Source organism: Barbatula barbatula (genome assembly GCF_947034865.1).
Source record: "Barbatula barbatula genome assembly, chromosome: 25".
Lineage (NCBI taxonomy): Eukaryota > Metazoa > Chordata > Actinopteri > Cypriniformes > Nemacheilidae > Barbatula > Barbatula barbatula.
The window spans coordinates 13,735,674-13,747,771 of NC_136788.1; the positions used below are offsets into that span (position 1 = coordinate 13,735,674).

General features: G+C 39.5%; 1 protein-coding gene across 1 annotated transcript; it reads right to left on the bottom strand.

Annotated features, from left to right (window-relative positions):
• Positions 1–296: 296 nt before the first annotated feature.
• Positions 297–5,759, bottom strand: det1 (DET1 partner of COP1 E3 ubiquitin ligase). Its single transcript, XM_079449621.1, has 6 exons — positions 5,458–5,759; positions 3,864–4,629; positions 3,416–3,769; positions 2,659–2,849; positions 1,555–1,746; positions 297–727 (listed from the first exon to the last, which is right to left on the bottom strand). Exons 2-6 carry the CDS (start codon positions 4,614–4,616, stop codon positions 538–540), a joined length of 1,680 nt encoding a protein of 559 aa, XP_079305747.1. The 5' UTR covers positions 4,617–4,629; positions 5,458–5,759; the 3' UTR covers positions 297–537.
• Positions 5,760–12,098: the final 6,339 nt, after the last annotated feature.

The following is a 12,098-nucleotide window of genomic DNA, read 5'->3' on the forward strand; positions in this document are numbered from 1 at the left end:
ATAAAGCCTTAAAAGGTTTAGCCGCTACCTACCTAACAGAGCTTCTATCACACTACAACCCATCACGCTCTCTAAGATCTCAAAATGCAGGACTTTTGATAATACCTAAAATATCTAAATCCACCAAAGGGGGCCGAGCTTTCTCATACGTAGCACCTAAACTCTGGAATAGCCTTCCTGTGTTTTACCCTTTCTTGGGTTTTTCGTTTTTCCCCTGTAAAGCTGCTTTGGAACAATGCAAATTGTGAAAAGCGCTATATAAATAAAATTGAATTGAATTAATCTACTAAAAACTACAATAATCCAAATTCCATTTAATTTCACATGTTGCAATTTAATTAAAAGATGAAACATCCAAATATATAAATATATACATTGCCTAATCTAATAACATAAGACATCACATGTGTAATATAATAAAACTTTAATATAAAATAAAGGAAGAATAAAAGGTAACAAAGGTTCCTCTGCTTAACAAAAATAGGCTCTGATTTCTTCCACTCACACAATCATACATCCTCAAAACCACGCCGATGATCATACGCATCCGTGGCGCATGTGAAAGTTGACCACGTATTCGGCGTTGGTGCGCTGTACAGAGATAGCAAAGGGTTCAAAAGGGTGGAAGGTGAACGCCACGAGTCTCCTGACCGTGTGGTTAATGGGTCTACCCAGCAGGCCTGCTTGGATCTTAAATTTCAGCAGCCCAGAGTCCCTCGCATAAAACCTGGACAAAAAACAGCGGCAGGTTATTACGATGCCGTTGTCCTGAAATTTCATCCTACCCATAAGATTATCTCCAAGGCATGTGCACATGAATGTTACGTCATTTTTTTGCTATCAAATCCACCTACCAGTTTATTTTATACTGTTAGGGGAATCTGATGGTGTATTTTCGTTGTTACATCTTTATAATACTTATTAAATACTGGTAGTGCAATTTGATCACATGAATCCTACATGTTTGTTTTAAGATGGTAGGACTATCTGACAGAGTATTTGTATTTGTAAAATCATCCCACCTGTTTATTTTGTCGGTGTGGTATGGATTATATAAAATTTTGCTCTGCGGTAGGAAAATCTGACAGGGTAGGACAATTCGACAGAACAGCGGCGACAGCAAAAAGAACTGTATGTTTTACAGCGTCGATAAGCGAGTCACGTAGGAGAATTATGGTAACATTTGTCAGGGAAATTTTGAGAGATCTTGAAAAGTGTTTTAAAGATCCCCTGTCACGGAATGAAATTAGACTTTAGTGTTTCAAGATTTAACAAGGATGTTTATGAGGACCTCACGCTGGGCTTCACTTTTCAAAACGCGGAAGAAATGTAGGCGTACATTATGGCCTCTTCTGCTATTCACTGTGCACTTTGTCAACAAAGTTTGGACTGTGCATATGTCTACATTTAATGATGACAGGATAGGCAGAGACAAAAAAAACCCGCGTGGATATAATAAAGAGGCACACTTCACTGCACGAAATGCATGTCAAATATAAATACACACGCATTAATAGTTCATCACTTTCACTCAGACATTTTGCTCAATGGTACCGTATAGGGTGATCTCCGCAGGTCTTCGGGCGCTCCATGACTGACACCCACTTGTCATCGTAACTAAAGAGGGAGAGGTCCAGATACGGACTGCTACTGTAAGATTGAGCGCTAATGGGCAGCTGTCCCAGCAGTCTTCTCACAGCTTCCGTGTGCCCTCCATACTTGGCGTTCACGATAGTGTCTTTAAACCTGAGCACAAACATACAGTCTTATAAATAATGTGAACGCAAAGTGATAAATTACATTCTTCAAAGGGATCACTCCAAAAATGGAAATTCTTGCATCATTTACTCACCCTCTTGCCATTTCAAATCTGTATGACTTTCTTTCTTCTGTTGAATACAAAATAATATATTTCAAAGGTTGGTAACTGAACAACAGTGGTGCCCATTCCCTTGCAATGGTTTTGTGACCATATAATAGAAGTGAATATGAAGAATTTGGTTGCAAAATGAGATAATGTTTTTTTTGTGTTAGTTTTTGTTATTATGGCTTAAATCTAAACAAACCCACTGCAGTTTAATTTATATTTATTGGAATGCACAATAAAAAGAAGAGTTATCTCTTTTTGAAACCATGTACATCCATTGTTCGGTAACCAACATCCTTCAAAATATCTTCTTTTGTGTTCTGCGGAAGAAAGAAAGTCATACAGGTTTGACATGACAAGATAGTGAGTAAATGATAACAGAATGTTCACTTTGAGTGAACTATCCCTTTAAGGGCTGTCTGATTCAATTTGCGGAACTTGAGGGGTCTATATAATAAGGCTTTTTTTTTTTAAACCAAAGGTTTTGTGAGACCACCCCTTGCTCTACCACCAATTATAACCAGAAGGTTCAACATCCGGGACAAGTGAATGTTTTGTGTGGGCAAGTGAGAGATAATATTACTTGCCCGACTGAAAAAACAGTGCAACATATGTAGAATAACAAGAATATGTGCATTAGACAGAGCTTTGTTAGAAGTGCGTTTGTCGTGGTTGTGCTTGTTTGAGTGTGACAATAATCAATGGCGTCCATGTAACGTTAACGTGAATGACAAATATACTTATGACAATGCTGTCAAACCATGAACTGGACATTTTAATTAGCATCTCACCTGCGCTGCACCTGACGGGCGAAGTTGTTACTGGAAGCAGAGCAGGGGAACTGCACGGCTTCGCTGTGAAGGGTGGCGTTCCGGAAGAGGTCGCAGAAGTTCTCGAAAAGTTCCAGGAGTTTGTCTGAAGTGTTCTCGAAAACGGCTATCACCTCTGTCGACAGCATGTTGTACACCACATAGAATGAAGGCTGAAACATAAAAATGTCATCATGTACAGACGCCCTTTACACGTACAAGACTATTTCACCCACACTTTAGATGAATACCATTGACTTACACAGTAGGAATACAAAGCTTTAAAAATATATATGTTCTGTCAAACAGAAGATATTTTGAAAAATGTAGGAAAGCAAACAGTTTTGGGGCACTTTTTACTACCATTGTCATTTGTCCATTATTTGTCAGTAAATGGTGGCCAAGAACTGTTTGGTTACAAGCATTCTTTCAAATACCGTTCTCTATGTTCATCAGAACAAAGACATTTATGCAGATTTGGAACAACACGAGGGTGAGTAAATGATCACTGAATTAAAAGTTTTGGGTGAACTGTCCCTTTAGGTAAAAACAATAGTCATTTATCTTAGCAACCACTTATACACAGTATTCAGATTCAAAACAAAGGGATAACAAACGCTACATCTTACGCAGGCAGAGATTAGGCAATGACGCCAGCAGTGCGTATCTGATTCAATCTCCAGTTACTTCACTGCCTTCATGTGCGCAAGTGTGTTCGTGTGGGGGTAGTGGTTTTTACCTGCGAAGGATCGGTGACCCTCAACGTCACCACGTCTTCGCTAGTGTACTTGATGAAGAGGTGATGCTCGTCGAGGAGCTGCATCTTCCACATGCGTAACTGCCGTAGTTGATCGAAAAACTGAAAGAACCGCCGCTTGGCCGTGGCGCTGCCATCATGCTCCGCCCTCCTCCAAAGGTACACCAGCAGCCTGTGTTTTAGGGAGTTGATGGTTTTCTCCTTGTAGAGGCGAGAGAAGCCAGGCTGGCCTTCAGCTTGAGCCTCGAGGTAAACTGCAGACAGAGTCAGGAGGTCGTCCTCATAACAAAATCGTCCGATGGTGCGGACGTCGAGGAAGGTTCCTTCGGGTGTGACCTGAAATAAATGTAGTTCTTACAAAAAAGTAAAGAACAAAAAAGAATTTAGGGCGATTTGCGTCGTCAATAATTTGCACCGACTATCCTCTTACCTGAAAGACATGTATTGTCTGTTGTTGTACAGAAAGCACAGCCAAAATATTTCTGTACAGGTAGAGGCCCTGATTGTGCGACAGAATGATCTTGTCGCATTTAAAGGTGCGTGTGTCACATAAGCGTCCCGTGTGCAGGTCTATGATATGCAGCGAGTAGTCCTCCAGAGGAAAGCGTGGATTCGGGGTCACAGACTCGTTGTTGCGGTAAACCTCGAAAAAATGCGGATGAGGCTCCTCGGGCAAGTAAGCGGCCGAGCCGACGATCACGTACCTGCAGTCGTCGGTGAACAGACTGCATTCTCTATTTAAGTGCTCGCCGTTTGAGGCCACGTTGGTGACGTGGAGCAGGGAGAAGAATCGCTCGAAGAGTTTACCTCTGATATTAAGAGAGCGCTGGTCGTTCCCGTTCGCCAAAGTCTCGCCCTCCTGGCCTTGGAGGAGGTCTTCTGCGGCCTGGCATCCCTGGTACTCGTAGATCTCCAGGGAAGTCTGATCGGAGGAGAAGGCGATGAAACAGCGCCCATCAGGGGAGAACTTCCGGAGAAAGCAGGGGGGCTTTTCCACGTTCACCACGGTGAAATTGGGGAAGAGGTTCTGGTGGAAGCAGCGCACGCGGTACCAGTGAGCCCCGGGTGGACCCGAGCATATCCGACGTCTCTCCAGGCGATGGACGACGTTCTGGTTCTGAATGCGACGAGGCTTCAGAGTTGGGAAATCCTCCTCTGGTGTTGTGGTGTTGTAAGACGCCATAACAGTATTAACACTGCAAATGATACATTTAAAAACGTTCAAAGAGCGGAATCATTTTTCATAATAATTGCTCCTTAGAGAGTGTGTGTGCGTGCGAGTGTAATGACAAATCTGAACTTAAATGTATGAAATTGGACAAAGATATGCATATTACATATGAAACATTAGTTTGATTCACTAAAAACAACATTTAGTTTTATGTATATTATTTAAGGACCTTTTCATTTAAGCATAAACAAACTTACTAATGCAGAGAAAAATGTGCCAACCTGTTCATTCTTTCGATCGAAACAAAAAGAAAAAAGATAATAAAGACCAAACAGCCAATAAGAGCCCATCTATGCATATTCGAGACAAATGTGACTATACTGAAAATGCTCAAATATAATATAGTATTTATTTATTTAGTCATTCATTCGTTTCTCGTCCTAATATTATTCCCATAGAAACGTTGTTTTGTTGAGTTTAGTATTGCTGTAAAATGTGAAAAAAACATCAATTGACAAGTAGGTCCATAAACCTTTGAACTTTAACTTATATTCTAACCAAATAAACATTATACTCCCATTAAGCCACCCATGTGATATTAAATAGTGCTGAGGATCAATAGCAAAAGCTGTCATTACACCAAAATAAGGACATAACGTTACCAAATACTAAGAAATTCTGCTAATAATTTCAACATTACACTTAATTGTCTAGTTATATTCATGATGAAAATTATGAGCCAGAAGCATTTTACCAAGTGCACTCTCCGACTTTATATAACCAAAGTTTAAAAACCAGCTCACAGAAAGATCAAATACAAGCAAAGCATCGTGAACTGTTATTATTTTCTTACCTGTTTTAATAAGATGCAAGTGAACCTCCCCTCATGCTAACATCTTCGCGGCTTTAATCCTCACAGAGGACACAGACTTGACAAAAGGGGAGCCTAAAGTCTAGAGAAAATGACACGCGTACAAACACTTTAAAACGCTACATAAACGCGGCTCGTGAAGTTTATTCTGGAGTTCGGACAAGTTTGAAAGCCCAATCGCTGCCTAGCCGGCGGAAGTAGCTAGCGTTAGCAAGAACCGCACATAAACAGCCAACGTGAGGCGCGCGTAGCTCCAGAGCGCCCCCTTCAGGAGCGGCGAGAACGCGCACCCACACTTCACATTGGAAACTTTAAGCGATTAGAAATGATTCAATGTCTCGTCAACATGTCTCTTTAAAGCCAATAGAGTTGCGTGGGCTCTGATTATTCATACAATAAATAAGACTCAGATTCAGATAAGACTTATTCGGTATTTAACACTGTACATTAAGTGTTTGGTGCTTTACCCCTTGCACAGATGGATTACAAAGCATCTAAAAATGTAAATTAATAATGTATGTGTAAGGAGTTATTTATTTTGTACAAATGCCCCTTCATGTACATTTCTATTATCATGTGTATTGTGTGGGCAATTTCTTTAAAATGTCAACTTTACCATGAAAAAAATAGTTTTTACCAAAGGAATTACAGATATTGAAATTTGGTGGTTCAAATACCCATGTGAGATCTCTCTTCAAAATTGTAATGCACTTATTTTTAGTGTATTTTTAGCATGATTTTTCATAGTCAGGTAAGTGTCGTTTTCAGGATTGTCACATCCATAACACTACATATTCCTCATAAATGGACACAACATTTAAATAAAGTAACTATTTTATGTTTTATAAAGAGGCATCCATACTTCATTAATTGGGTGTTATTGCTTCAGGATTGTGGATTTTATTTCACCGAAATCCTTGTTAAGTTTGTCGTCTCCCAAAAAACACGTTCTTTTTTTGTCACATCCATTTCGCTTTTTAAAATGTTGTTCATAGACTGACATTCTTTGATGTTTAGACTCTATCAACAAGGGTTTAGTCAAACATAAACAGATGGTTCAATATATTTGTAACAAATGCATTCTCTGAGCATATGTATGTCACATCCATAACGCAAAATGTCACGTCCATAACGTTGGATTTGCCCGTGTGATGGATTCGGATGTGTGCACTGGAAGCTTCAGGTACTAAAGAAAATTCTTTGCGCATGCAAGCACAAAAAAAGCTTTTCCGATTCTGAAGAAATCATTTACAATCATTGAAGATAAAATTACCCATGTAAAATGATTTAGGGAGAATTATTGAAGCACACAGAAAATCTAAATGTACTTTTCAGCCTGATGAAATGTCTTGGTCAGTTGTTGGATGGTAAGAGGGCTTACAAAGGGGAAATCTAGAACTGATAATTAGGGACAAAACACTTCACATTTATGCAGCCATTAGCAGAGTACACCAAAAAGCCAAAGCAGTGAAGGATGAGGTCATCTTTCTTTTGTCTTTCCTTTTTGCCTTGAAAAAAACTGATGGATGTTCAAAATGCCTTTTCTCTCCGGGGTTTTATGGAGCACTTGGACTTTGTAAATACACTTTTAATTTTATATTCAATAGGCAGCATCCTCTTCTTCCAGAAAATGTTTAAATTATGATATTAACAAACCATTTTTAAATGTCAATCGACAGGTTCAGGTAGGGTAGTTCCAAGATGATTAGGACAGAGGTCAATAAATCTTTACAGAACACCACTAATGGAGATGCTCTTCTGGTACGGTCTGAAATTATTATGCCAAAGGATTTTTTTCAGTTGCGGACAAAAGTAATAACACTTGAACACAGAATGAAGCTATAATGTAAGAATCGATGCATTTCATAAATGAAATTCCACCTGGAAGATTTCACAAAAAATACTACTAATACTGCTAATAAATGTAAAAGAAAAACAAGAATATTGTTAAGTAGGACAACTACTTGCTTTTAGACTCCGAATACAGATGAATGTACATTAATGCATTTGAAGGAAAACATTAAATTCACTCCCGTTCGCAGCTGTTCTGATGCAGACCTCCGAAAAACAGAAATATGAGCTAAAGTCTAATTTGCTCAAATTTGTGTAGTGTTCTTTCTTCAAAATGGATTGCGAGAGCTGAAAAATTGAAAAAGAAAATAGGACTGCAGAAGGAAACCGGTGAGCTTGGCCTTGAGAGTATGATAATAGATTTGTACCCAATTATCCTCCACCCAAGTATGTAGAGACCCAGTTGGTAGATTATATAAGTTATAATCTTCAATAATAGCAGGTTGTGAGCATGAAAGGTATTCCAGTGGAAAAACATGGAAAAGAACATTAGAGCCCTCAAAATGATACGTGTGCCAGTATTTCGAGTACAAGCACATATAACATTATGGTATAGGGCCTGCATTCTTCTTTTATTGTCAAGGGTCATCATCTTCCATTTTGGGTTTTGTTTTTAGGGGGTTGTGCCTCCCACCATCTACCTTCCACGAAATGCACGAGGACAAATAGATAAATTTCCTCTGAATCTAAAGGCCGAGTGGAAAATGAAGAGTCCTCAAGGCTGGTTTTTAGGCTGATATGAGGGCCTAATGATGAAGATGCAAAACAGAAAGCTCCAGGATTTCGCAAATTGTCCAGTAATGAAACTTTCGTGACCGATTCCAATCTCGAAAATGGCAAAACCGAACTCTAAGAAGAACACTCGAACAGGCACACAGCTTTAATTACGACCAACTGCATGCTAGACGTAATTGGAAAAATAAGTTTTAAAAGGTTGCTTTTTGCACAGAAGCAGCAAATATGCTGTTTTTGTAACATTTCTATCCATGTTGCATAGAGGCTGTGTTTGACATTTAAAAAGAAGCTTTTACCTTTTCAATACAGTTGCTACTCAGCAACATAATAGAATGTTGTCGTAATTGTAGCTTCGTCCAAACTTTCTTCCTTTTTCAGAATTTGATATTTTTCCAAGCAACATTTTTTGATTTCTTCGATTCATGCATGTGCTATTTTGATAACATGGACAGGCATCGTGATTTTCTATTCAAAACCAGTTGAAGAGTCTCAAGACTCAAATGTTGCTTGTTCAATCCCAACATCTCTGAAAGCCAATCGATTTGTTTATGGGTGAAAGGAGAAAGGGAGAATTTAGTAAAAGTGAACTTGCCGGCAAACATTTTTTTGTGATTTACCGTTTTTTTACAGAAAATAATTCTACATAAAGTTAAGAACATTCTGTGAAGATAAAACCTTGACATTTTAATATTGACTTAACAAGGTCATGTCAAGGATTAAAATCATTGTGAAATCAAAGGATGAAAACTCATAAATTATAAGACCTTGCCTGGATTTCACAGACAGGGGGACATTTAAGGGAAAAAATCAAATACCGCAGATCAGAAACATCAGGAAGCTTCAATGACATGTTAGAAAAATCCATCCATCTTCTTTCAGTCCATCCAACTCAAAATACACATCACACATAGACTATATCAGAAGTACTTATGAGCAAGCCGAATCTATCAACTGGTTGCCAAATCGTTGTCAGCCTTTATTATAATCATCCTTGCCTTCATAAAATGAGATTATAATACTTAATTTTGAACATTATCATAGTTCTTGCCATTTTGAGTCATACGGAGAAAAAGGCCTGAATGCAGCATCCGTTCTGCATGCTGGCTGCTTGGTCGGTGTGTAAATATGATTCTAACACTAAAGCCTGACAGAGAGAAATACAACTGTGTGCTTGTTCATTTGCTGGCCAGAATACATGGCTAAATATTATTGGCTGTCCTGATCAGCTGACAGGACGCTGTTGCTTGGAAACATTGTTTCCTACAAAAGCAAACCTTTCTCTGCAGCCTTGCCAGTCCGATCAATGTGTCCACAGACTGATGGTGCAAATCTTATGTTGTTTTCTTCAAAAATGTCTACCTTTATAATAACGTTACTTCTTGGAATCAAAGGATTTTTATCTTCACATTAAGTGCTTAAAAATGATATAAACTTAATGTTTACTGGATAATGATTAAGTCAAACTATATTTCCTCATACAGTAAATGTATGTACTGTATATGTTGCAACCAAATGATTTTTTGAGCGAGGCGTCATTTACCGTTTACCGTTCCCGCCCATCATAAATAAATTTGTTTACTTGTGATACAGGCTACAGATGTCATACAACAAATTTCAGCCTCGTCTTTAAGTATCAAGCAAATTGTAATTCTGGTTTCCGTGGAAACCTCTCAGAGCCAAACAATGGAAGAGGGGAAAAGGACAAGTGCAGTATGCCGATCTTTCTTTTGTGGATGTGCTTGTGTGTGTGAGAGAGAGCATGCATTCAAGAAGCATTGTGTGTGATGCGTGCGTGTTTTGTCAGTATTATGGGGGAGGGAAACATTCTGGACGGACATAATTCTATTTATAATGAGTATGTACAGTGTGTCATGGGACTACTTGCATCTTCTTGTTCAGTCCTCAGTACGAACCCCAGACTGCAGGGCATGCAAATTAGGTTTCAACACATATTTTGCCAAAGTGTGTTTACTCTGTGTTCGCTTTTTTGAGATATGTTGTCCTTTTTCTGTGTTTGCCTTTATTCTAATGCCCCACACTGAGCTAAAGATGTTTTTGGACACACATCTTTTCTTTTGTGGGGATGGACTGATAAATAGATGAACTATGAACATGAAGTGTGCTGATGTTATTTGGTTTAAGGCGATGATGCAGTCGTTTACAGACCTTGAGTATAGAATTTAGGAGGAATCTCACCACACAAGGCAAGTTTTTTTATATAGCACATTTCATACACAAGGGTAATTCAAAGTGCTTTACATAGAAGATGTCAACGAGAAAAAAGGTGTTTTAGGCGCTCGCCGATAAAAACGAATAACGCACGAATAACGCACGTTTTTATCGGCGAGCGCCTAAAACACCTTTTTTCTCGTTGACATCTTCTATGTAAAGCACTTTGAATTACCCTTGAAAACGTGCGTTATTCGTTTTTATCGGCGAGCGCCTAAAACACCTTTTTTCTCGTATTTCTGTAATTGTGGCCACTCTTCTCACCACTTGCTGATTGCTTCGAGAGTCCTGTTCTTGTTTTTTTGTTTTTTGCTGGTATGGATCACAAATCTCAAGCTTTTATGGTGCCCCGGGGGCCACAGCGGAGGAGCGGGCAGGACATTGTCTGAAGCTTTTCAGTGGGATGCGGCCCAGTTTAGGTCAGCAGAGATGGACCAGAAGTTTGGAGAGAAATGATTTCACCATTTCATCAAAACAAGCTCTTTAAAGTGAGGCAAAGGGAGGTCAAGTGCAGAAACCACACTCAAGGAGAATTACCCTCTCACCCCTTAAGAAAGCTAAGGGGGTTCTCAGCGGGGAGGCCCGAGCGTCGCACCACGCCTGCCCCAAAAAAGCCGGCCATCAATGTGCGGCGGCAATTTTTGCCACTTGGAGATCACAGGTGAAAGGAAATTGATGGGCACTTTTCTATTATTAGTGCCAGCGTAGGAAACATTAGTGTCAGAGGAACTTGTCGAGCTGCCTCCCACCCATGTTCGCCAAAGGACTTTACTTTTCTTGCCAGATATCTACCGTCTGCGTCCGCTGTGTAGCACCTTCTCCCGGAACAAATCCCACTTGCTACAGCGCAAACACGAGGTGCCGCTGCTGAATGCTGGGAAAATAATCTTGATCATTAGCTGATTAACATGGTTACCTGAAAGGCCGCACCTTCTGCCAGGTAACCGGGGTTTCCTCACAGGGGCAGCTGAACAGATGCTGCTTCTCACCAAATACAATGAATTACTTATGGCCCGCTTAGCTAAACAAGGAATCACTCTGCGCAGGTTTGCATAACACCGATACGGACATCTGTCAATGTGACTTTTGAACCGCCTCTGCCTCTGCCTGGCAGGTAACCTGACCCTTATCACTGCGGCGTCAGGCTGTGGGGTAGATTAGGGCCACCGCGTACATGGATCTCTTTAATGAATAATGCAAACAGCCCTTAGCCCAAGCTCTCCTTTAAAATTGGGCGACTTCCTCCTTAATTGCGGGTACCATTTTCAACAATAGTTCAACCGTACATGCATGTCCAATAGGTATTGTTGTTATTTATCTAATAATTGATGCTCATCTTGAGCACATTTAAGATAGGAAATTATTCTTAATATAAAATCATTAAAGGGACAGTTCATCCGAAAATCTTGTCACACTCGAGTTGTTCCAAATCTGTATAAAGCAACTCTGTTTATTCTTTGTTCCATTGACTACAATAGGAAAAATAACAATGGTAGTCAAAAGCTCCCCAGAACTGTTTAGTGTCCTACATTCTTAAATATCTTCGTTTGTCTTCAGCAGAACAAATACATTTATAAAGCAATTTCATTACTATAGTAGACAATGGTGGATACAAGCATTCTTCCAAATATCTTTCTCTGTGTTCATCAGTACAAAGAAATGTATATGGATGTGGGTCAACTTGAGAGAGTAAATGATGAAAGAATTTTAATTTTCGGGTGAACCATTCCTTTAATAATGTTTCATATGATATGCAATGAAAAACCTTAACATTTATGGTGATATGTTGGCTATTGTTTAGCTGGTGA

What these genes read in the sequence shown, in the direction of transcription:
- det1 (XM_079449621.1), bottom strand. Translation starts at nt 4,616, where the DNA reads ATGGCGTCTTACAACACCACAACACCAGAGGAGGATTTCCCAACTCTG. An exon ending in GGGTCACCGATCCTTCGCAG is followed by an intron (nt 2,850 to 3,415) that starts GTAAAAACCACT and finishes TTTATGTTTCAG; the next exon opens with CCTTCATTCTATGTGGTGTA. An exon ending in TGCGGAGATCACCCTATACG is followed by an intron (nt 728 to 1,554) that starts GTACCATTGAGC and finishes TTTTTTGTCCAG; the next exon opens with GTTTTATGCGAGGGACTCTG.